The following is a 25,324-nucleotide window of genomic DNA, read 5'->3' on the forward strand; positions in this document are numbered from 1 at the left end:
TATTTTTTGGCTTAATACGACGTTTGGATATATAAATAATACTTGTTATAATATATAATATATTATGTTTTATAAATATAAGTTAAATTTAAAAACTTATAAAAACTGATTTGCACGATATGTTTAGTACTGATAAATATGCAATACGTAACTTGTACTACTGTATCGCACGCAATAATGTAACGGAGCTGTACTTGTTTGATCAATTCTGTTATCACTAATGCGCCCACACATACACATATATGCATATATATATTATAAAATTGGAAGAGTATAAATTATTGTAACCATATAAATAGCTATAAAAATATTGACATACATCTTAAAAAAAATATCGCAATTTTTGTGTAAGTTTAAGTTAAATAACAATATTACGTTAAATACTTTGTATCGTCATAATTAATACTTATTGTAACTTAGCTATGCTAATAGCGCTAAAACATTATAAAAAATTCATATATTATATACAAGAAAAATCGTGATTTAAATCTTAATTTGCGATTTTTTCATTACTATATAGTTTCATTGTATATATTAAATCATCATATATAAAACAGGTTCTTATGCACTTTGGCTAAATTTTATAACGTGGCAAGTTGTTTGGAGTAAGGAACTATAGTGTTAATACCCTGATAAAAAAGATACATTAAAGTGTTGTATAATCTCAATATGTTTCTCATAATTATACTTTCGCGGTAAAAGAATTTTAATTTAATACGGATGATTATAGAAATAGTAACAGCTCTTACTCTTGCTTATTCAGTATATAACATGTATCATCAACAATTATTTTGCAATGTCATTGATCTATGGTCAAACTTTTCCACAGACAATGGTCTTTCCTTTGTAGTGGGTATAAAGCTTTGCGTACGTCTAATTCTTTCACCACTTTTTAAAGGACGTGTTACAACAATTTGCGCTTCCAATAGAATTTGTGCCTCTTCCGCACGTTTTACCTTTTGTTGTGCTGCACGAAGCTCGGCATCTAAACTTTGCTTTTCAGCTTCCAGCATTTGTAATCGCATTTCTGCATCTGTAAATTAATGCTATAGAAGAATTCTTTAATTCATACTTAAGCATAAAAATAAAATTCTCAATACCACGTAACTGATGTTCATTTTCTTGCTGTTTACGCTCAAATTCTAGTCTTTTCATTTTTTCCATCTCTAATAAATCTTGTTGTTCCTGTTGTAATTTCTCTAATTGTTCTCTTCTTTCCCATTCTTCTCTAAGAACTCTTGCTTGAAGATTTCGAACTGTTTGAAAATAACAACATTTGATAAATACTTTTAAAGAAGACAAGAAATTAAGAAATACAGAATATATTTGTCACCTATTTCTTCATCTCTCAATGCTTGCTTTTCCTCTTGTAAAAGAGTTTCTAATTTTAATTTAGCTTCTTCCAATTCGTGAACCTTAGCTCCTTCCTCTTTTGACAATGCCTCGAGTTTTCTAGCTTGAATTTCTGCCGCGATTCTAGCTTGTCTTTCATATTGCAACTCCAGTCTTGTTTTCTCTTTTTCTTGTTTTACTGACTGATAATTTGAAAAATATATATATAAAATCACAAATAACATATATCAGTTTTAATAACTTACTTGTCTTAAAGATCTCCTTTGATTTGCTAAACTTCTTTGATAACCAATTTTTTCACCTGAATGTTGAATAGCAATTTGTAAAGCTGCCAACCACTGTAATCTTCCTTTGTGATCATCTGCCACTAATTCTATGCATCTATGTTCAGGTGTACTTAATACGAATCTTCTGTCAGGCTTCCCACCACTAGTGATTGCATCTGCCCAACAATTTGTACTCAATATTATTGAACCTGATGGTTCTTTTTGTTGAGAATCTTTAAAATATAATAGTTCACCAGGACGAAGAACAAACCAAAAATACTTCAAAGTTGGAAGTAAAAAACCTTTCTTCATTAAATATCCCTATAAAAATATGTATTAACAAATAAATATAATTTTTAGATCGCGTTGTTAGGTGACAATGAATACCTTACTTTTTTCACCACATTTTCTATGTATATTTGATAAAGATCATCTATAGCTTCAGTCAATGCTATGTTATCCAAAGTTCTACCACCACTATATTTGGATTCCAAAACTGCCAGAAATGTAGGAAACCTTTCAAAGTCATTATTAATGAATATTTGATATAGAATATCTTTATAATGATATATATAATTCAAATTGCTTATAATAAAATACCTAAAAGTTCCAATAGCTGCTGATAAAGCTGAAAAGTCTGCTGCATCCCATTGCAATCCTAATGATGTTACCAAATGAGAAGCAACTTGAGCTACTTCATCAGTATGCATTGAAATCTATGCAACAAAGAAAGAAACATTGTTTTTTTGAAGATGACATAATAACAAACAATAAATCACTATAATGATTTGAAATAATAACAAACCATATGATAATCCATATTATCTGATTCTGGCTCAGCCAATAAACAAAATACTCTAAATAATTGATAAACGCTATTAGGTTCAAATATTGGATGCGATCTTTCTAAATACATTTTTTTACAGATCAACCAACATATTTCATCTATCCCTTCTTCTAACGATCTATGTATTTGTATAGAAGTTGCATCAGTAATTGATGAGAAAACCTATAATTATATAATTAATTAAAAACAATAAATTAGTTAAATAATTCAAACAAAATAAAAGAAAAACTAAATAAATGAACGATTTTACCTCTTTTTGCAAATAAAAAATATATTGGTCAAACGAAAGATTCTGAGTACTACGGTAATGTTCTAGACCTTTTTCAACACCATATAAGTCCATTAACGTACCGATGTTGGCCGTTAACACCTATAGAAAAAAGAAAAAGTCAAATGTCGAAAAAATAAATACCATTTATAAAAAAATTCGTAAAAAATAACGATACGAAAACGTAGCCACACCCGAATATCGAATAATACGAAAATGAAATCCCACGGATCATTTGCTTCTAATCGTAAGAAATAAAGTCATAACTAAAAATTAAAAAAGAAAACACAAAGAATGACTCACCTTTAACTTCGATTTAGCGACAAGATCAGGCGTATCACTTTGCAACGCGTGAAACGCGTGCCAAATACTGTTCGTCACATTTTTTAGTAGATGGGTCATTATTCCGACGAAAATGTGCAACAGGTGTTTTTCACTCTACGGCGTTTCTATATCCTCATCGTCGTTGCACATATCGAGCAATGAACATTAGCGTGTCGGTGCGTATCAGTGAATGGCGGGGTACATGCAACGCCTCCGCTTGTCTTTTTTTTTAAACTCGATTAACACAAACTTCATAAGATCTTACGTTTTCCGTTAAAGTAAATTATTCTTTGTTCTTGGTACAAAGGAGGTATAGCCAAACTAGAAATTCATTAAATTTAATTATATCGATGAACAAATTTAAATATATGAGTACTTCGATAATACTAACGTGTACACAAATGAATTACTTATTTATTATATTTTTTAAATTTACGCAGTAATTCTTTAATGCACTTGCATCCTCATTGACGAACTTTTACGTAGATACGGTAGACCGAGGTCGTTGATTTACTTCTGACTAGATACATGATAAAAAATTATTCATCAGTTTAGTACAATATGTAATCACTAGAGAGCGTTGTTAAATAACAACGTTGATCAACTTTAATGACACAATAAAAAAATATTTATTTTTTAATTCTAAACTTTATTCGTCGATATAATCTTTTTTAGAAATATTAATGTGCGATTAATGATGAAGTATGTCGTCTTGTAATGAAAACATTTCGTATTTATAGTGTGCATGTTTCTGAATTAATTACTTGCGTTGCATTTAGAATATAATAACACGTAGCATTGTAAATTGCAAAAACATACAATGGCATTGCGAAAGTTAATGCATCCAAGAAATAAATATAAAAAAGGCCCTAATTTTAAACAACTTGCTCTTTTGTATCCAGAATTTCGCAAAGTTGCAGTTACGGTAAGAAGAAATATTCAAGTGACGTGATTATGACTAATTAATTGTATTTATGTATGTTATAAATATATATATGTATATATATATACATTAGGACCTCACAGGAAAAGTGCATATTGATTTTAAAAATGAAGAAACTTTGCGTATTCTTACCAGAGTATTGTTAAAACATGACTTTGATCTCACAGTAAAGATACCGCCAAATAAATTAGTACCAACTCTACCTTTACGTTTGAATTATGTTTTGTGGATCGAAGATTTGATGACACATGCCTCTTTCACCAAAATGGAAGATGTTAAAGGCATTGATATTGGTAAACAAATGAAACTTTAATCAAGATGTTTTAGAGCTCAACTTTTGATTTATAATAATATAGGTATTTTGTATAGGAACTGGAGCAGTTTGTATATATCCTTTGTTGCTAGCAAAGATGTATGGATGTTGTATGTTTGGAACAGAAGTTGATGACACAAGTATAGAATCAGCAATAGAAAATGTAAAAAATAATAATCTAGGAAATTTAATTCAAGGTACAATTTAATTATTTTATCGATAATATATAAAAATATATATTAAAAAAAATCTTTATTGATTTAGTGATCAAAGTGGATAAAGATAAAATTCTGAAAGGAACAATAGAAGAAAATGAAACTTTTCATTTTATAATGTGTAATCCTCCATTTTTTGAAACTGAAGATACCTCGGATAAAGTAATAAAGCAACAACCACCAAGAAATGCTCCTACAGGCAGTAATAAAGAACTAAGTATTGAAGGAGGTGAAAGATTATTTGTAACAAAAATGATTGAAGAGAGTATGAAGATAAGTGAAAAGATTAAAATATATAGTTCTATGCTTGGAAAAAAAAATAATTTACTCTACTTTGTCAAGTTATTAAAGAAATATAATATAAACAATTTCACATGGACAGAATTTTGTCAAGGACACACAAAACGGTGAATAATATATTTTCTTTAAATTTTGTTACAAAAGTAATATTTACAAAATTTCTTTGTATAGGTGGGGTTTAGCATGGTCTTTTTTGTCAATAGATGTTTGTGATTTGACAAAAGCACCTGTTATAAGAGAAAGCAGTATCATGGACAAATCTTTAAAAGATCACCCCCCTTTGGAAATAATATTTCCCATGCAAGATAAATATGTGCTCATTGACAATGTTATTACAGAATTAAAGAAGATAATTAGCAACTTGCAGGTAATATAATATTATAAAAATTTCTTTTTCATATTTATACATAGTTCCATCTCTTTTTCTTTTTTTTCCCCAACAGATAAATATAAAAGAGTTAGGGTTACAAAAAAATACATTGAGTGAATGGGGATGTCAACTCACAGCACAAAATGATACATGGTCGCATGCACGTAGAAAACGTCGTTTAGCTGAAAGACAAAGTAAAGATTGCAAAGAAGAAAATATAGGAAGTACTATTGTTACAGAGCAAATTAATGTGGACTCTGAAGTTAACACAATACAACATTTGAATGTAAAAAATGAAGATACACAGTTCGTCTCTACAAAAGACACAGAAACATCTGATCATAAAGATCCTTTGTTAGTTTTCAATCTATTTCTTAGCATATTAGAGGATGAACAAGATCCTGAAAAAAACCATGTAAAGATTTGTTTATTTTTCGAAAGTGGAAGTGGTGGCAGAAATGTATTGGAAACATTGAGACAATATTTGATAAACAAATTAAATGTTCGAATATATTTTCAACAATTCTGTTCTAAAACAAATAAAAAGAGAAGAAAGAAATTCAAGAAAGCAAAGAAAGATCCTCCTTCTAAGTTAGATATACGAGGAGAAGAAAAAAAACTCAATATTTCGTCAGCCGAGGACAGTGCAGATTCGTCTTAAATTGTATTACTTTTGTATAACAATGAGAAACAACATATTTCACACAATAATTTTATCAACATATACAAAAGGTATGTCTAAATCAAGTATTTAACTTTATTTATAATCAAATACTTATAGACTAAAGTTTCTTTATCGTACAGTTCAGTTTAATCAGTGTTATACATTTTGTAGGGAGTAAAGTTTTAAAATTATATATGGCATGATAATAAATCGCTCATTCAGTTCTTTCACTACTGTTAATAGACATGATTCTTTATGCATCTAAATACTATTTTTATTTACTATTTATATTGCAATAAAACAGTCTGTTTCGTTTTTCATGGTAACTTCTAATATTTTGAAGCTAGTCTGTTTCAATCATAACGATTCTAAAAACAAAGCTGAAATATGATATATATATTTTTTTGAAGAGATGTTTTTGATCCATGTAATAGAGAAAAAAAGATATTAACACCTTTGTAATAATCACTGATATCTTAGCATTACTTATGGTATAACTAATGATTATATTAAACTAATGCTACTCTAGCAGTAATTTGACTAATGAGTTGCATTTGTATGTAGATGATTACAAATGTAATAATGTAGGTGCCATTATGTCACGTTTCTCATTATTGTTTATTCTATGCATATTAAAAGGCAAATGCATTATTTATAATGTTCAATATTTTCACAGAAGTAAATGAATTTAAAAAATAATGATCAGGAAGCCCTTTAACGCGAATTTAATGAAATCTAACTAAGTAAAATTTCATGATATACGAGTGTAAAATGGCATTATACATTTCTTTATCATTGGTAACAAGAATGAAACACAATATAAGTGTATTTTTATGACACAAAATGATCACTTTTCAAAATATACTAATGAAGTATACTATGTATAACTATAAAAAAGAGAAAACAAATGACTTACATGTTAATAACGTGTCAATGAACATTCATAGTTCATTAAAAAAAAAAAAAGAAAAAAAAATACAAACACTGTCTTAACATTTTCGTTAAATCTCCTCTCACAAACAATCACTAATATAAAGAACATTAAAAGTAAGACAAAATAAATCAACAAATAATCAAAATTTGATGCATCTGTGTGAGTACATGTTCGTGCGCGCGCGTGTATATGTTACGATATAGTTTTGCCATGATGAAAGTATAAATATTCGAGGCCTTAGAAAAATGCTTTGCAATTATGAAAACTTCTTGTTCTTCGATTTCAATGAATTTTTCAATTACACGTAGACCTTCTTTTATATCTATCAAATGAATTTACCACATTGGTAAATTTTCTCCTTGTAAGAGATAAGATCTCTTTGAACGTTATTTACATCAAACAACAATTCAATTTGTTTATTGTATGTGATTATGATATAGAAGGGCTAAGTAAAATCTGCAACATTTTAAAGAATGAATGTCACAGATTTGATGAAAGTATGTTTTTTTTCTTTTTTTGCAAATGCGTTCCTTCCCACATATTGATTACGACTTTGAAACACTGCACTGCAAAAGTTCCAACATTATAGCACTATAAACAAATATAATGCACTATTTGACAATCCTATTACAAAGACACTGCCCCACTCCGATTTTATTCCAATCGTATATGTGTTCGTATAAGCGTTACCTTTCGGAAGGACAAACGCGGGCATGATGAGAGAGACTAGGATTTGAAAATGATACTACTAACTCTTTCTATCTCTGTACGCGCACAAAAAGCTCAGCTTTCTGCCATGACCGGTTCTAATGTTGCTTTAGTCTCTTCTAGCTTTTTTCCTTCTGACTTTTGTTCAACTTTTCGATTCTCCTTCTCGTTCTTTTTGCTTTCAGTAGCTTCGATAGCTTTGCTTTCGTTATCTGGTGATTGTTCTTTCTGTCGCTTTTCAATCTCTGCTTTGAAATTTTCAATATCTTGTTGACTGATTTGTACAAAAAGAATACCATTTATAACATTCAACATATCGAGAACCGAACCCATGCTCGGTGGTTGCACCTGAATAGGTGGCAATGTAACTCCTGACTTTCCCGTGTAAATTTCATTCATCTTCTTTTGTAATACCACAGCTTGTTGCGTAAGATGTCTCAGACAATCACTACTTTCTTTTGTTTTTTCATGATCTTCGCCTAATTGTTGTTTATAAATTGCGTAAGTTTCCTTTTCATTGTTTAAGGCTGCACGGAAATCACCCATACATGATTGGGTCCTTGCAACAAGATGATAGGATACTGCTACTTTTAAAGAACGCGGACCATGATAACGAAGATTTAAATCCAGAGCATGTTCCAAGAATCTAAGCGATAATTCATACTCTCCAACGGCATGTAATATTAAAGAAATGTTACTCTGTAAGTATATAAGAAAAAGTCAAGTTTTAATTACAACGTAATATTTATCCTAACAAACATCTATGTTACTTACATCAAGAAGAGCTACTTCTGGGTGATCTTCTCCACAAACTAACAATGCGAGATAACGTGCTCTATATAGTAATCGTAACGACACGGAGACTTGACCATTTGCAAAAGAATATAATGCGAGATGAATCTATTAATGAGAAAAAAAAAATAAATTTCCAACAATGTTACGAATCTAGCAGTAAGAAAAGAATATAAATTTCCGACAATATTTAAATAAATACGATTATAGAAAGGAATTCATTTCGTTTCAAACACTTACATATTCCGTGATAGTATATGGATGATCTATACCATTCACTCTTTCTGACATAAGTACAGCTTTTTGTTGGGTTGCTAACGCTTCTCCATGATCTCCCATTATATAATTCAACCTTGCAAGCATTCTAAGGCATTGTGCAATTTCAGGATGCATGGCTCCATAAACATTGTTCAATAAATTTAATGCTTCACTAATTAATTCATATCCATCCTTCAAATAACCTTGTTGAATCTTGCTCTGTCCAGTTGTATAAAAATTATAAGCATCACTAGCCTGTAATAATATTAAACGATTGTTGTCTTTTATTTTTATTCTTTTTAATGTCATGTACTTTTTTGTGCACTAAATTTGTGTACTCACCCTAGGATTGATATGTTTAACAACAGGAAAAATATTCAAGATGTCTTCCTCAAAGAACGTGGCTCTATTTCTATTTTCAAAATTGTATTCACGAAGTAATATCTGAATACCCGTTTTTATGCAGAAACCACGAAGCAAAGAAATCTTTTGCAAATGGAAATGTTCGATCGTAGCGTCCAATGATTCCGGGGTTGGTGTTTCCCAATCATAATAACTTTTCAGATCTGCTTTAATTTGTTGCCAAAGTGATTTTGGTGTCAAAGATGCCCATTCAACTTCCGACTGTTGTGGTCCATTGTTTCTACCTTTTCTTTTATTACGTCTTTTTGCTGTTTTGCTTTGCAACTGAAAATAAACAATAGTTATCGTGCGTACAAATATTATTTTTCTTTTTTTATACGTCGTATAAAATGTTTTACATACTTCTTCAAGATTTTGTTGAGGATGTATGATTTGTGCTGAAGATAGCAAACAATTTAAGAAATGACTGATAGCTGCCGAAAGACTCATTAATTCTGTACCCTGAAATATGAAATAATGTTAGATAGAGACAGAGCAAAAGAGAGAGAACACTTTTTCGTAATTTTTTATCAATACTATTTTGATAATTCACCTGCATATAAGATGTAAAAATATGTTTTGCTGAACGTAAAATAAGTTCTGAAACGGCAATACGATTGAGATATCGTAATTGAGGTACTGCAGCTAACATGACTGCTAATTTTCCAAGGTAACGAACGTTGATACCTCTACCATGTAGAGCTTCTATTAAAGTGCTACCATCCATGGCAGCAGCCGTATGATCTAAACATTCTCGAATCTAAAATTAAAATTAATTTTCAGTGAATTTAAACGTAGTGAACATGAAAACATAGCGTTGTTATTATATGTAAACAGACTCACGAAAGTTGGGAGTTGTATGGTCAAGAGAAAATCTGCAGCATCTTTGACTAATTGTTTTTGTTTCTTCAACGCAACGCCATTTGGATCTGGATGACGCACTCCAGGCGAGAAAACATCCGGATTAAATCTTACATCAAATTCCGCATCTCGTAAACTTCCAACAGCTGCTGCAGCTCTACGAACTATTTCTTTAGTACTTTCTTCCACTATTAAAAAAAAAGAACAAAAAAAAATTGCAAAGAAAAAATATACAAATGACATTAAGTACATCTATGTGCTACATATATATAAGTATGTAAATGAATATGTGATACATACATTCTTGTTTTTCACCGCCTGTTATAGAATCAGTAATGCTCTCAACAATTTTTTTAGCTTCATCAGCCTCAATTAGAGACTGAGCTGAGACTTCTTTATTACTGTCAATTGCCACAGCATTTGCTTCTTCTTTTTTATTTTCCTGAAATTACCGATTGTTCTGAATAAAATATTTAATAGTCATTGTTACAAAAAATATCCGCAAATTGTATTACCTTTGAGGAAGATTCTTTTTCTTTCTGAGACTTCCGAGCAGATGTAAGTTGTTGAAGATGAACAGCAGCATGTTTGATGAATTGAACATACCTAGCTTCCACGAAGGAATCGATTAATTCTTGACGAAGACAAGCCAATTTGTGTTTATGTTCAATAGGAAACCCTAACGCTCTTGCTTCCTTACTTAATTCAACGCCTTCCACTAAACAAAGTAAACAAGATTTTTAAAAATTCTAATTGTCTATTAACGTAAGTACTCGTGTAAATTAACTTACATTTTAAGAAATTAACATCGGGCGGAAAAGTCCTTAGTAAATCTAGAACATAATGTCGAGAATCATTTCCAATGATACCCTTACATTCCACACTACTACAAAGTTCAACTTCCTCTCCAGTGTCGTTAATTACTTTATGAGGCAATATTTTTAATTGTTGTCCAGCTTTGTTTAACTGTAAAGATAAATATTTACAATACAAAAATATACAAACTATGCTAATAAATACGCACAAAATTTATGTAGATTTATTATACACACGTACTAATTCAATATATTTCGGATGTGTAAGAACGGTTTTCCCAAAATCTATAGAACCATATACAACAGATTGTTCTTGTTCGCGTTCTAAGATTCCTGGGATAATAGATTGAGCAGTAACACGGTAGCCTCTGCAAAGAGTGACAACAGAATGAGTCAAAATGGAAAAATCAGTTATCAATGAAATTTTTTTAATTTCTACACAATTACATAAAATTATAAGAAACATATATACATACATATATAGATATATAGATATATATATAAATATATATATATGTTTCGATATACCTATAATCGATAACAACTGTGCCAAGAGTATAGAGTCCAAGTAAATCAACAGCAGCATAAACTCTAACGCCTTGCAAGTCATTACGAGGAGCAACGAAAGCGGCAGCATCACCTCCGAGTTCCTTGTAATGATCTCGTACATCAAAGCCTAAAGAGAAAAAAATGTTGTTCCAAATAAACATTTGCATCTTTGCTTCCTCGCCCGGATTTATAGCCATGACATTGCCATCGATTACAGCTACCGCGCCTCGAGTCGCTGCAGCAACAAAATCACTGTGAACCTAAAGAGACATTTTTTCGATACCATCAAATTTACAAATATGCTATCAAAAAGACTGTCTTAAGAAAAGAAAATAAACCTTGAAAATGGCGCGTTCTCTTAATAATCTCTCAGGCAAATTTTTGCGAGGTAATTCTCTGGTAGTTTGCAATTCTTCGTTCCAATCTCGTGTTTGTCCTGGGATGTGTTCTTCGTAGCCTAATTTTGATGAGAAAGCTATAAAGAAGAATGAAAGAATGTAACAAAAAAAAAAGAAAAAAAAAAGAAAAAAGAAAGAAGAAAAAAAATTAAAAAGATCGTAATTAATCTTATAATACTCGTTACTCGAAAAGAGTCATTACACATTTATGATTAGAACTTACTGTCCTCGGCACGTATAGCGTCAATAGTGTGCTCGGTTTGTGGAGCACTCCATGCATATAGTTGATAGGGTGTCGCAACTCTTTCGAAAGGATGTCTCTGCGTTCTCCGTCTCTGCATGGCAGCGAAGCCTCGCTTGAAAGCTGGACTCAATTGGTTCAACAACTCGATCAAACTATGGCACAGATGACTCGGCGTTGCTGGTTTTGGATTAAATACCTCCTTTGTTGACTGATTAACAAAGAAACCCCTAGCACAGGCCGTTAAATAATACTGCTTATCTTCCAGAGTTATAACGTGTAAGTATAGAAGATCACCATGTAATTTTCTGTGACCTGGGGGTGGATTCCACCCGGACGTTGTTAACACCTGTAAATAATAAAATAGATATTGTATATAATAATAACGACTTATTAATAATTCTACAATAAACATATACGATATCGGATAACAAATCCTTACTTTTAGGCATGGTGGACATTTTTGTTCTTTAGCTTGAGGTTGCAAAGGCAATAAAGGCCTATCTTTACAACCAGGTATAATGTAATCCGGTGGAGTGCAATCGACCGAATCCGCTCGCGTTTTCTTTTTCTCTAGAATATCGCCATTGGTAACAACGTTTAGGAACGATAAACTACTACATTCAACGCCGTTATAAGCGTCTGTAGGATCTACGGATTTCAACAAGTCTCGAACGTGTCGCACGTGTATACGAGCTTCCCGCATCGTGTAGGGTTCTTCGACGACCTTAATAATAGAACCTTCTTTTAGGCCCTCGATATTTTTCAACTCTGCGAAGTTATCCAATGTGTTCCCGTCGAGTTGAAGGGAGAAACAGGTACGATGACAAGTGTCCTCGCGATCCATAAGTAATTGGTGAATTTCCTAAGGATTAATAATGTCTTAGCATTAAAATATGAAGGATTTCGTAGAGATAATATTTTTTTTATTTATTTTATATATATATATATATATATATAAAATGATTATTATCATACCTGTACCAATTCCATGCTGGACACTTGAATATCGAATGGCTCGGCGCCAGGGCTAACGATTTTAACAGTAAATCCCATATCTTGGATATAAACAACCTCTTGCTCGTTGACCGCATCTTTCTCTTTATCCTTGTCTTGTTCCTTATCAAGCTTTTCATCCTTTGTATCCTTTTCCTTCTCCCCTTCCTTCGTAGCTTCAACCTCGCCCTTTTCTACAACATTCTCTGCGATCGTACTCGTGCTACCGCTTTCTTCACCGTTCTGCTTCACTTCTAAAAAAATAAAACGCGCGTCATGTTTTTTTTTATTAATTCGTAAAAATATACTATCTTTTAAATATTTTGATTATTTCATTGTGAACATGCAGACGTTCTTGGTACTACCACAACTTGCATTTACCAATGCACTTATAAATAAACATCAATGTAAATAGTACGCACTCAAATGCCGTACTATTTTTATCGATCCCATGTTTGCAATATATCTGTCTATATAGATATATTTCAGAACGGACATCGATCTTAGATCCATTATGATTATCTAACAAATAAAATTTGAAAATTCAGCTTTGATTTTTTTTTGTTTCAATAAAAAAAAATTAAATTAAAAAAATAGAATAGAATAAAAAACATGAAATAAAAAAAAAACTTGGCAGAAAATTCTTCGGGAAGTTTAATTTTATCGCAAAGGAAATCGTCTTATCTATGGTTATATTTTTTTCTCAGGTAATAAATCATTGTTCATAGGTAGAATTTCGACCTTATCGCTGAAAGATAAACAGAAAAAAAGAAATCATAGAGATGAATGAAAAGAAGAGAAAAAGAAACACTTGCACAACATTAAATATTCACACAGTTTGAAAAATGATTTTTTTGTTCTTTCTTTATATAAATCTAATGAATAGGATAATTAATATTTATTAATTTATTATTCATTTTTTGTAATCGACAATTAATTTAATATTATTTGCCTGAATTCTAATACATTTAATAAAATAGGATAAATATGTATATGTGTACACACATACACGCATATACGCATACACACACACAAATACACAAGACTAATCCGAAATATTAAGTGTTAATTGTATCATATGTTATAAAATTAATTATTTTAAAGAAAGAGGTAAAGAAATAAAAAAGAATAAGATTTTATTGAAGGGCTCGTAATTGTGAAAGGTAAAGAAATATTATTATAATATCGAGACGAAACAGTTCGTTCGTTGTTTTAATGTTTCCATAGAGAAGACCGATAACCTCTCCTTATCGATATTTTTTTCTATCATCCGCCATTGTATTTTTGAAACACGTGAAAGGGAAAGGAAAAATTTGCTTTAATTAATACGTTCTTTAATTTCTTTCTATTTTTCGAAAATTCTTTTCTTTTCTGCTTGTTTTTCTCGACATTTTTTTATAACGAAATTTTGTTAAATTAGTCGAAATGTAAACATATTTTTTGGCATTTCGTATAATCGGTTTGTTCGTTTCGCGCGTGTAATTTGAATATGTATGATATGTGCATGTAATTAAGATCAAATTCTAAATAAAGCGTAAAAAAAATATAAAAACGAAAAAAGAAAAGAAAAGATAAATTTTTATGTGTCCTTTGACTAACGCAGTTGCATTTTTTAAAACGATAGTATGTTCATGTGTGTATTTCGTTACTCGCACGTGTCATTCGTGTCTGTTCTTTTTTCTTTCTAACACAAGAAACTATAAACGTATTTCCTAAAAGAAAAGATAATGAGAAAAGGAAAAACGATGATCTTGGTTATGCATTACGTTCAATAAAAATGAGCAATGTGCGTTGCTTTCATAATCCCATTACATTTGATGACTCGTCAATTGCATAATGTAATTTGTGCTCGACAATCTCTCTGTCATGAAATACGTGATAAACTATTAAAATAACCAATTGCGGTCGCGAAAAACATAACCTCGATGATCGATCGATGGTAAAATGAAAAAATTTGTAATAAAAGTTAAAAAAAAAAAAAGAAAGAAAAGAAATATATCTTATCGTACAATGACGAATTATGATCTAACCCATCACGCACGTTATAAATTCCTTTCTACATATAAAAACGCCTTTTTCGTTAGTTTTCTTCGTATTAAAATAGGTCAATACATATACAGTTTAGCTTTCCCAAAGTTAAAATGCATGTGTCTCTTTCCGATCCTTATACCAACAACCGTTATATTCTGCGCTATTACCATCACAAAAACGATCTCTATAAACACATTGCAAAGAATCAGACGACTATCAGTTGACGAGTTGTTGCGAGGTTAAGCGTAAAAGGTGAAGGGTCAACATAAAAGAATCTCCTCGTTCGACGAATCGATTCGACAAATCGAATCACTCGACGACAAACCATAAAAATGATCGATTTTATTATATCGTTAACTAGGTATTTGAAATTTAAATGAAAGCGCGGTTAAAGCAATGCTTCGTGGGATAGAAAATGGGAGGAGTTGCCAATGAGAAAATAATGCGAGAAGTGAAATTGAATTATTATCGTTATTTCTTTTGTAACATATACTATCTACGTAAAGAATCAATTGTTCGTTTTAAAATTGAAAAAAGAATTTCTTTTCTTTCTAACGAATAAAAATTCGTACCGCCTAACACGTGATCGTGTTCGTTAAATGAACACGTTGGTGCTACTGAAAATACGAAAAGATGTAAATTAACGTATTCGTTAAAAAGAAACGTTATATCAGAATATTTTCATTGAAGATTCTGTTTTTTTCTCAAGTAGTCGAGTATCTCGATAAGACCGCATCGATTCGAAGACTTGCAAAGGGATGCGTAGATGCAACGAAATTCGTCGTTCAATGGAAACTAGATCGTTTTCTATTGTGAGAGATATTCTATATATATGCATAACGAAAATAAAAATAGCAAAAATGAAAGAACTCGTTTTTTTAACGTTCGTAAACGTATTGAAAAAAAGGCGTAAATTCGTCTGCTAGGTAGCGTTCAGTGTGTCTTCTGCTAGGTTCCTTCTCTCTCTCTCTCTCTCTCTCCCTCTCTCTTCATTCTCTTTCTCTTTCTTTCTACATCGTGCTCACATGACTCCAGAACGTGTGAGATTCGCGCAATTGGAGATATTACATAACTGAACTTCTAGGACCCGGCGACTCGAGAAAGACAGAATGAGGAAGAGAGAGACAAGGATGCGGTGTTATTAAAAGCGCATTAAAAAGGCCGAAAGAAATCTCGTAATTGAGAAACGATCCAAATGATCCTTCTATTCGTTATATTACGTAACGACCCTTTGAACGCGCACGATGTACAGAGGTTTAACCTCGAAAAAAAGCTTGAGACGATCGAACAAGCGGCACATGTTTTTCTTATCTCAATGAAATAAAATTTTTTCTTCACTAACCGGTCGCGTTTCGATCCTCGGTGCCGTTCAGCAAGGGTATTTTCACGCTCCCGTTTTCCCCGGATGCCTCGATCTGAGCGCCCAGTGCCATTCCTCGTCGACAAATTCCCTCGAGTTGCTTTAGTTCAAGCAATTTTAACGTAACACGAATGATTATTTCTCGCGAAAATCACGGTACCGGGATCGCGCCACGAACTTTTTTTTCTTCCCGATAAATTTCGAAAAAGAGAGAGAGAGAAAGAGAGAAAGAGAGAGAGAGAGCACGGGCACGATCGACGACCAACTTTTTCACGGGGCGGCACACTACTCGGCTCCGCGCTACCCGAGCCGCTTTTCTCTACCGCACGTGCGTTTCGAACGGAGTACAAAGTCTAACCGACGGGATTGGTCAAACGGAACCTCACGCACGTTATACTTCGATCGCTCGAATGCGACTCGTGCGATTACTGATACGCTAGAGGCTGACTACTTTCTGATTGGTCCGTCGATACGGTTACGCCCCACCCAGCTTAGCTTTTCTATTGGATCCATTTCGAATACTCTGTGCTTATTGGTCGACGAAGGCGCGTGTGAAAATTCGTATTACATGTCGAAGAAAAGAATTTACGATCATCCGTAGAGACTAACGTTCTAACCTTGCCGCGATTTCTAATTACTTTGCTACACGATTTTAAATCGAACCGTATCTTTTTCTTTATTTTTTTAACATTGGCAAAGATTTTCAAACCTCAACAATTTATCGATTTTTGTCGTTCAACCTCGTATACTATTTAATCGTGACATTACAGTTAAATTCGTCGAAATATGTCGGCAAGTGAACAACCAGATTTACGATTAGGACCTGATCCTAACATTAATTATCCGATTCAAGTACAATATTGTGGAAATTGTTCTCTTCCTATCGAGGTAAGACAATATCGATTATGAATTGTCAATGTCAGAAAATTTGCTTTCTTTTTCGTATATTTTTTACATCTAATGAGTTCTATACCCTTCTGAAATGATTTTTTTTTTAAACAGTATTGCGAATATTACCCGGAATATGAAAAATGTAAACAATGGTTAGAAAGAAATTTACCAACCGAATTCGAAAAAGTTAAACTAGGTAAATAAATTGATAAAGGATTAATAATACAGATATGTAACTTATAATAAAAATCTATATAAAATATATTTATCCTATTGAGTAAAACTATACAGTATAATATATGTAATACCTTTGCCATTTTTATACAAGCAGTAGAAGATGGTACTACAGAGGCTGGTGGAGGAGAAGATGAAAAGAAGAGACAGAAACGTGGTGGTAAAGGTATGCTTAAAACAAAGAAAAAAGAAGATGTACCTAAGTTAGTCACCGTATCAAGAGCTCCACGAGGAAAGAAAAAATCTGTAACAGTTGTCACTGGCCTTAGTACATTTGGTACGTATCATATCTGGAATTTATTTAATTGTATCTTGAAACTATTATTTATGAATGTGTGTTTTCTTTTATAAATATATGTGATGTTATAATTAATTCGTTTGGTCATTCATGTTACCCTTGTCATATAAAAAATATAAAATCATCTCTTTATGGATATGTCACAATTTTACAGATATAGATTTGAAGGTTGCCGCAAAATTCTTTGGTAGTAAATTTGCTTGCGGATCAAGTGTAACAGGAGATGATGAGATTGTTATACAAGGTGATGTCAAAGATGATCTATTTGAAGTGATTCCAGAAAAATGGCCTCAGGTATTTATTATATATATATATATATATATATATATATATATATATATATATATATTTTTTTTTTCATAAAACAAAAAATATATTTTTTTATATACTTTTATTTACTTTCAGATCGATGAAGATTCTATAGATGACCTAGGAGATCAAAAGAGATAATGGACTAAATAAATTTGTATTCGCACAAATATATTTAATATGCTATTTCCATTGATGTTTATTATAAATAAAATGTATATAAATAATAACAAAAATATTGCTTACATTTCAGAAATTGAATGGTTCACTATTACCCTGTTTCTGTTTCCTGTTCATTTTCTTGTTCTCCCAAACAATTTTGAATTGTTTCCAATAATGATTCTACTTCTTCGTTGCTTAAACGATCTTCACTGTCCTCTACAATCTATAAAATTGTTACACTGATTATTATGTTATTAATTTGTTGCTTATATGAAATTATTAGAATGAACAAATAATACCAATTGTATTTCAAGAGCTGTCTTAGGACAAACATTTAACAAAGTCAACTTTTCACATTTTGTCAAATTAAAAGGTTCCATTGATTGTAAAAACTTTCTGATTTTTTCTGGAGACTGTTTCTTACAAGGCGTATCTTCCAAATACCTTATTGTTTGATAAGTAATAGTTGCTAATTGATTCTGAGTCATTTTTTGTTTCTTATTTGACTTTATATTTTGAAGCATATCCAAAACTTCATAATTGCTTAAATAGGCAGCACAATCATTGAGTCTATAAATAATAGTTAACTTATAATTTTTTATGAATATTATATATGTATATATAATAATGTATCAATAATATAACAGTATTACTTACACCTCCATATCGTCTGAATAAGAATTTCTTTTTTATAAAATGATAAAGTATATGAATGATAATGTATAGTTCCTCTTCAGATATGGACTGTAAACAGAATTTAAAAAGTTAAAAATTTTTTGTTTTTACAAAATAATTCACGATTTTGTTGCTTAGTACTTGTAACAATATTAACAAAACTATGAAATATCCATTAATTTATCATTTATTGTAAACATTCTTTGTATATAAAAAATGAAATCTTTATGATTTTAAAAAAAAGAAAACAAAGTGAATTACACGTGCTCGTACATCAAAAAAGAAGGTTAACCGGTGAGCCAATATTACAACTAAAAATTTATACAAATGTAATCCCCCAACTTCGATATCTTTATTTTTTATAAACGACGAAATACTCGTTTGTTACAATACGTTCAAAATTTAATAATGTCTTCTTAGCGAAATATTAAAATTTATAATGGGACTATTTTCTTGCGGCGTATGTATATAAACATAGACAGGAATTGATTCCTACGTTTCACAGCTGACCTAAGTGAATTTTTATATTCGTAACAGCGTATGAATTTTTTCCTAGGGTAACCTATATTATCATATAAAATAAAAAATTTTTTTTCAAATCATCAATACATTTATATCAAAATGGCAAATGAACACAACTTTATAATAATATAAAGAGAGAAAAAAGAGATAGATTTCATTGTCGGTAAATAAATTCTAAATTAACATTATGGCGGAACTTCAAAGATAAAAATTAAAAAGTACTAATTATCAATGATTCAAACGAGAATTTTCGAAATTAAATTTTACGTTATTTCTTGGCGAATATATTGAAATAAAATGTAAATATTATAAAAGATTAATTTAAAAAGAAAAAGAAGAAGAAACGAAAAAATAAAAGTAAAGAAAAGATTAAGGGGACCGATTGAGAGGAAGACGTTCCTGAAAGCGTCAAGCGTGACCTCTGTAGTAAATGCGTTGCTGCATGGATAGCTGTGTGTCTGACATTTTGCAACGACAGCCACTCTGTGCGATACGTTGCGTGGTCTGCATTGTTTGGTGTTTTCGAACGTGGCCCCCTCCCCCTTCGAAACAGTGAAGTGCAAGAGTTCTCTTATTAATGATTCATAACGTGAAAAAGCTACGATTAGGCTATAAAGGAGCCTTTATCTTCGTCGAAAGGAAAACAAGGATATGAAAATCTCACGATACAACAAGGCGGAAGATTCCTCCACACTCATATCGATCCTATTACCGCGGGCGATGCATTTTTTCGCTTGTCGATCAGAGCATGTTTGTAAACTATTGACCTTGTACCGCGAAAGATCGGTGAATTAATTTTTCCCCTTTCCTTGTCACCGATACGAAACTAGAAATTGTTGTTTCCTTAGAATGGAGGTCATCGGTGAATACGAGTATAACACTAAGGACCTGATAGGTCACGGTGCTTTTGCCGTGGTGTTCCGGGGCAGACATCGTAAAGTAAATATTTTTTTTCATTTTCCCTCCTATTTCTTTATTTCGTCGCACGTGACTTGTGCTTCTTGATATCTTTGTAAACTTAATGTATTACGATGATACTTTTGTATCTGTAGAAACCTAACTGCGTTGTGGCGATCAAAAGTATAACAAAGAAGAGTTTAGCGAAGTCACAGAATCTTCTTGGCAAAGAGATTAAGATTTTAAAGGTATATTACCACTGCTTACAAAAGAAGAAAGGATATGATTATTTCTTTTTTTTGTTGGTTTGATTCTTTTATTTGTTTGTTTGCAGGAGTTAACAGAACTACATCATGAAAATGTAGTTGCTTTGTTAGATTGTAAGGTAAGGAAATTTTTAAATAAATCTCTTAGTATTTTGTACAGATAACAATGTTATTTCGTTTTAGGAATCTATTCATAATGTCTTCCTGGTTATGGAGTATTGTAATGGTGGAGATTTAGCAGACTATTTAGGAGGTATATATATTTTTAAAACATCCTTATCAAAGTAATATTATATTTAAATACTTGTTAAAATAATATTATATTTATTTTTATTTCGTTCTTGTTCAATAGCGAAAGGCACATTATCAGAAGATACTATCAGAGTATTTCTTAAACAATTAGCAGGTGCAATGAAAGCACTATATGCCAAAGGTATCGTGCATAGGGATCTTAAACCACAAAATATTTTACTCAGTCATAATTGTGGCAAAGCATGTCCGCAACCACATCAAATAACATTAAAAATAGGTAAAATGTGTTTTAGTACAATTATATGAAATATTATCTGATTTTACTAAAATTGTTGTCTATCTAATTTTACATTATAGCGGACTTTGGTTTTGCACGCTTTTTACAAGATGGAGTAATGGCTGCTACATTATGTGGTTCACCAATGTACATGGCACCTGAAGTAATCATGTCCCTTCAATACGATGCGAAAGCAGATTTATGGTCTCTTGGAACAATAGTATTCCAGTGTCTTACTGGAAAAGCTCCATTTCAAGCTCATACACCACATGCACTAAAATTGTTTTATGAAAAAAATGCAAATCTTGGTCCAAAGTATGTTTTTTAACTTTTCGAAATTTTATAGATCTATTTTTTTTATATATTATATTTCTTTATATTTACTATTAATCTATTTTATTGTAGGATTCCTCCAGGAACTTCGCCAGAATTATCCGATTTGTTATTGGGTTTGTTGAGACGCAATGCGAAAGATCGTATGCCCTTTGATGAATTTTTTGGCCATCCTTTTCTTCAAGGAGCTAGAGAAAGTCCCAGTCCAGTTCCCGTGGAACTACCAGCCTCACCTGGTACATTAGCTGTTCCAGAAGGACCTACGACTGTTACAAGATCTGAACCGGAAACAAATAGTCCATGTTCCAGTCCAGAAGATGACTTTGTGCTTGTGCCAAGTGATCTTAGTAGTGATACAGACAATAATCCTAACACCCAAGTCAAGTAAATATTTTTTCTTTAACAAATACGTATATATGATAAATATTTCTGTTTCTTTCTATTTATTTATATGCTTTGCAATTATTATTTTAGATACACGAAGCAAACTAGCAGAGAGGCAGTAAGTCCACCACGACCATGCTTTTTACCCATATCTGAACCAATTCCAGTTCCCTCACAAAGAAGCGTGGCACAGTCATCATCACCATCTGGTAATATAAGATCTGGAAGTAGCGTTGTTCCTCGGTCTCAGCCGATTAGTATGAAGCGAAGTGTCGACTCTCACAGAAGTCATGCTCTTGACATTGGCTCTCTTAGTCCGCCTAGTGTACAATTTGTAATAGGTACACCACCTGGTAGAAGGTACGAGAATAATATTCGTGATACCTATGTACGTATTCTAATATGTTTCACAAGCATATAATAATTTTTAGATTGAGTGAAACACCACCACCGCCTAGTACTTGGCAAGTTAGTCCAGTGGCGCGACATTCACATAGTGGAACTTCACCATTACGCAGATCAACAGGAAACAATAGTGCATCTTCTCCATTGCTTACAGGTCCATTGGCAGTTTTAGGGTCTCCTACTTCTAAAGCTTTTCAAGATAACAATAATACACTTAGGCATTCGCCTGTTATACCTTTTGGCACAAGAGCTGTTACTCTTCCAGAAATATCAGGTAAATAGCTATTTTTAATTGATTATTACTACTTAACTGTTTTTCTTATTATAATTTTTTTTTCTATTTACAGAAGCGGGTAGTTTCCAAAATCTTTTCCCGGACGTTAATCCAACATTAACAGAAGATCGTCCATTAACATTTATAGCCCCAGAACTCCCAGAAGAAACTCTTTTAGAGCGGGAACATTCAGAGATCTTAGCAAAGTTGAATTTTGTTGTGGCATTATGTGAATGTGTATGCGAAGTTGCTAGAAATAGAGCTGGACCTTTAGGTGCACCTTTGGGTGGGATTGAACAAGCTAGTAATGCAGCAACAAGAAGAAGAGCAGAACAAGTTATTTTGTTAGTGAGGGCTCTTCAATGGTTGAGTTCTGGATTAAGTCTTGCAACTCAACAGCTTAAAGCTGGAAGGTTGCAACCTACAGCTAGTGTAAAAGAAGGTACTAAATCTTCTTTAAAAAAATGAGATTACTAACGAGTTAACGGATATAGAAATATATGATGTTATTAATAAATATGCTTTTTTTCTAATATTTCAGTTGTAAGTACAATGAATGAAAAGTTTAGATCTTGCCTGACAGAATGCAAACAGCTTAACAGTGCAGGATTACTTCGACAACCGGGGGCTACAGCAGATAAGATTCTCTATAATCACGCAATACAAATGGTAATAACGTTAATGCATACAACAATCATTCAGAATTTAATAATATCGTCATTATGATAAGTAATTCAGAATTTCTATTTTCTTTCTTTTAGTGTCAATCTGCAGCCCTTGATGAATTATTTGGAAATCCTGCTGAATGTTTTCAGCGTTATCATACAGCGCAAATATTGTTACATTCATTATCACAACACATCAGTCATAGTCCAGACAAAGCACTTCTTATCAAATGTAAGTGTTCTCGTATTTCTTTAAAACTTCAAATGACTATAACTATTAAACATATTATATATTTTAGTATATATTACCGTTAATAATTTATTTGGGTCTTTCTTTTTTCTCTTCTTTTTTTTCTTTTTTTTTTTTAGACAAAGATGCAGTTGAAAAAAGATTATACGTACTTCAGCAGCAAGGCTATATCTATGCAACTGATCCTACGTAGCGCTCGTGAAAATCAGAAACTGTGTGCGATGTTGCATACAGGCCAATACTACATTTGATACCTCTGTTGTGTAAGATCGTTTACTCTATTCTGTATAAAAAATATTAATTTATCTGTAAGATTGTTCAGCAAAGATGAATATATACGCGATTTAGTTTTGAAACATAGTATGAATTGTTAGAAACTTATGCAGAATAGAGTAGACTAACAGATCAAAAGAATTATGAAAGTGATTCCTCTTAAATTACTTTATATATAATTTATCAACCAATACCAATAATGAATTATACTGTATAATGTACGTATGGTTGATTAACTAATCTTTATTTCATATCAATTAATAAACATGTGTATACTAACAACAGCATTGTGCGTTTTATGCAAAGCACATATTTACTAAAGAGCAGTGATATAACAATTGTAAAAAAATAGAATGCCATATGCATCCTTTAAGCCAATATTACTACATATTTTTTCTTTTTCTTTTTTTTTCTTTTTTTTTTCTCTTTTTTTCTTTTAACAGTTTGCCAACAAGCTATTTCCTGCATTCTTAAATTTTTATCTTTCATTCCTTCTTATCTTCCAATGAACTTTGCGGGTTATCCCTATAAATTACATAATTTAATGCTGTCGCAAGGGTACACCATGCAAAGTAAGGAATAATTAATAATCCAGCAAGTGGATTCACTTGATAAAAGGCTACTGCCATTGCTGCTGACGTTCCCCATACTAGAGTTATTTCGTATAAAGCCTAAAAAATCAATTTGATAATAATTAATATTATTCTATATAACTTGATAACTTGTTGATAAAAAAATTACCAATTTAATATGATGTCCCCCAAAAAAGATAGGTGTCCAAGCCCAATTCATAATTAAATTAACACCATATATTGAAAGTGGCAGGGCTGCTTCTTTGAATCCTCCAGCATCTCGCCATACTAAGTACGAAGAGTAACCCATTGTACTATATATTGTTGTCCATACTGGTCCAAACACATAGTTTGGAGGTGTCCAAGATGGTTTTTTCAAAGACTAACAAAAATGAAATAAACGTTGATATTATTTTAGATATTATTGCATTATGTAGTTTAAAAAATCAAGTTTCCTATCAAATTTCATGATAACTAACAAACCTTTTATTAATGAATTTAACAATTTTAAATGTGCGATCATAGAACAAAAAATCAATCAATTTGCTTATATAAAATAAAAACTGTCTATTTTTTTTTCTTTTTTTCATAATATACATTATAGTCAGTGATACACGATAGTGTGTTGTTAACGATATTTAAATGAGAATTCAAAAAGAGGCGGGTCCTCTTACAATTTCTCCCGCCAATTTTGAAAGTGTAAAAATCTGTGCATTTCCTTCTGACGTAATATAATTCTCAGTTTTTTCTTTCTTTTCCTATCTTTTTTTTTTTTTTTTCGATAGCTCGGCCTTTATTACGTGACCAAGTAGTAATCGATAAAAGTATCAAACAAAATTCTTTTCTTACCGAATACCATGGATGTAGATTTTTTTTTACGCAATAAGCACCAAGCCATCCACCAATATTAGGATGGACAACGCCTATAGCCAGTGGCAATGACACTTTACACAACGGCATTTTGAAAATATGACTATTAATTCTCGATATGCTACGAACTATAGGATATCAATATACTATACTAAGAAGTCGATGCTTTCACGATTGTTCATACTACTAATATTTGGTATAAGGTGTAATCTGCGTATATGATGCAAACCACGCCGCTTAGTTCTTCCTATAAGAACTTCTGCGCATATTCTATATATACAACCTATATATGTATATGTCTATATCT

General features: G+C 31.6%; 7 protein-coding genes across 12 annotated transcripts; 3 read left to right on the forward strand and 4 right to left on the reverse strand.

The window, feature by feature from the left end:
* Positions 1-12: 12 nt before the first annotated feature.
* On the reverse strand, positions 13-3,566 carry LOC127066881 (differentially expressed in FDCP 6-like). Of its 2 annotated transcripts, XM_051001124.1 has the most exons (11): positions 3,450-3,566; positions 3,038-3,379; positions 2,717-2,836; positions 2,425-2,628; positions 2,220-2,335; positions 2,012-2,135; positions 1,599-1,940; positions 1,334-1,535; positions 1,101-1,256; positions 750-1,033; positions 13-629 (listed from the first exon to the last, which is right to left on the reverse strand). In XM_051001124.1, the coding sequence occupies exons 2-10, from the start codon at positions 3,134-3,136 to the stop codon at positions 780-782; spliced, it is 1,617 nt and encodes a 538-aa protein (XP_050857081.1). In that variant the 5' UTR covers positions 3,137-3,379; positions 3,450-3,566; the 3' UTR covers positions 13-629; positions 750-779. The 2 variants fall into 2 exon arrangements, with proteins under 2 accessions (XP_050857081.1, XP_050857080.1); XM_051001123.1 differs by having other exon boundaries at positions 13-1,033.
* A 91-nt stretch (positions 3,567-3,657) lies between these two features.
* On the forward strand, positions 3,658-10,033 carry LOC127066882 (U6 small nuclear RNA (adenine-(43)-N(6))-methyltransferase). 2 transcript variants are annotated; one of them, XM_051001125.1, is made up of 8 exons: positions 3,658-3,983; positions 4,075-4,294; positions 4,371-4,511; positions 4,579-4,936; positions 5,001-5,196; positions 5,273-5,931; positions 8,032-8,206; positions 8,286-10,033. In XM_051001125.1, exons 1-6 carry the CDS (start codon positions 3,879-3,881, stop codon positions 5,858-5,860), a joined length of 1,608 nt encoding a protein of 535 aa, XP_050857082.1. In that variant the 5' UTR covers positions 3,658-3,878; the 3' UTR covers positions 5,861-5,931; positions 8,032-8,206; positions 8,286-10,033. The 2 variants fall into 2 exon arrangements, with proteins under 2 accessions (XP_050857082.1, XP_050857083.1); XM_051001126.1 differs by having other exon boundaries at positions 8,289-10,033.
* On the reverse strand, positions 5,826-16,542 carry LOC127066874 (clustered mitochondria protein homolog). 2 transcript variants are annotated; one of them, XM_051001115.1, is made up of 17 exons: positions 16,191-16,540; positions 12,800-13,071; positions 12,264-12,686; positions 11,804-12,170; positions 11,521-11,657; positions 11,162-11,442; positions 10,875-11,001; positions 10,610-10,784; positions 10,334-10,536; positions 10,119-10,260; positions 9,801-10,006; positions 9,511-9,717; positions 9,321-9,419; positions 8,898-9,242; positions 8,538-8,810; positions 8,280-8,405; positions 5,826-8,204 (listed from the first exon to the last, which is right to left on the reverse strand). In XM_051001115.1, exons 1-17 carry the CDS (start codon positions 16,279-16,281, stop codon positions 7,581-7,583), a joined length of 4,098 nt encoding a protein of 1,365 aa, XP_050857072.1. In that variant the 5' UTR covers positions 16,282-16,540; the 3' UTR covers positions 5,826-7,580. The 2 variants fall into 2 exon arrangements, with proteins under 2 accessions (XP_050857072.1, XP_050857071.1); XM_051001114.1 differs by having other exon boundaries at positions 8,898-9,419; positions 16,191-16,542.
* Positions 16,543-16,772: 230 nt separating this feature from the next.
* On the forward strand, positions 16,773-18,196 carry LOC127066902 (density-regulated protein homolog). Of its 2 annotated transcripts, none has more exons than XM_051001165.1 (5): positions 16,773-17,096; positions 17,211-17,295; positions 17,428-17,610; positions 17,786-17,925; positions 18,037-18,196. In XM_051001165.1, exons 1-5 carry the CDS (start codon positions 16,995-16,997, stop codon positions 18,079-18,081), a joined length of 555 nt encoding a protein of 184 aa, XP_050857122.1. In that variant the 5' UTR covers positions 16,773-16,994; the 3' UTR covers positions 18,082-18,196. The 2 variants fall into 2 exon arrangements, with proteins under 2 accessions (XP_050857122.1, XP_050857123.1); XM_051001166.1 differs by having other exon boundaries at positions 16,777-17,096; positions 17,431-17,610.
* On the reverse strand, positions 18,006-19,427 carry LOC127066906 (DNA-directed RNA polymerase III subunit RPC9). Of its 2 annotated transcripts, none has more exons than XM_051001172.1 (5): positions 19,288-19,427; positions 18,760-18,846; positions 18,402-18,672; positions 18,187-18,325; positions 18,006-18,060 (listed from the first exon to the last, which is right to left on the reverse strand). In XM_051001172.1, the coding sequence occupies exons 2-4, from the start codon at positions 18,765-18,767 to the stop codon at positions 18,212-18,214; spliced, it is 393 nt and encodes a 130-aa protein (XP_050857129.1). In that variant the 5' UTR covers positions 18,768-18,846; positions 19,288-19,427; the 3' UTR covers positions 18,006-18,060; positions 18,187-18,211. The 2 variants fall into 2 exon arrangements, with proteins under 2 accessions (XP_050857129.1, XP_050857128.1); XM_051001171.1 differs by lacking the exon at positions 19,288-19,427 and adding an exon at positions 19,051-19,267.
* Positions 19,428-19,749: 322 nt separating this feature from the next.
* Positions 19,750-24,566, forward strand: LOC127066878 (serine/threonine-protein kinase unc-51). Its single transcript, XM_051001119.1, has 13 exons — positions 19,750-20,238; positions 20,352-20,444; positions 20,531-20,581; positions 20,646-20,715; positions 20,815-20,991; positions 21,072-21,306; positions 21,397-21,708; positions 21,799-22,068; positions 22,140-22,387; positions 22,461-22,829; positions 22,929-23,056; positions 23,149-23,284; positions 23,422-24,566. Exons 1-13 carry the CDS (start codon positions 20,149-20,151, stop codon positions 23,493-23,495), a joined length of 2,253 nt encoding a protein of 750 aa, XP_050857076.1. The 5' UTR covers positions 19,750-20,148; the 3' UTR covers positions 23,496-24,566.
* LOC127066904 (translocator protein) lies at positions 23,799-25,259 on the reverse strand. Its single transcript, XM_051001169.1, has 3 exons — positions 24,997-25,259; positions 24,317-24,529; positions 23,799-24,246 (listed from the first exon to the last, which is right to left on the reverse strand). Exons 1-3 carry the CDS (start codon positions 25,105-25,107, stop codon positions 24,061-24,063), a joined length of 510 nt encoding a protein of 169 aa, XP_050857126.1. The 5' UTR covers positions 25,108-25,259; the 3' UTR covers positions 23,799-24,060.
* Positions 25,260-25,324: the final 65 nt, after the last annotated feature.

This window comes from Vespula vulgaris, chromosome 10 (assembly GCF_905475345.1).
Source record: "Vespula vulgaris chromosome 10, iyVesVulg1.1, whole genome shotgun sequence".
Lineage (NCBI taxonomy): Eukaryota > Metazoa > Arthropoda > Insecta > Hymenoptera > Vespidae > Vespula > Vespula vulgaris.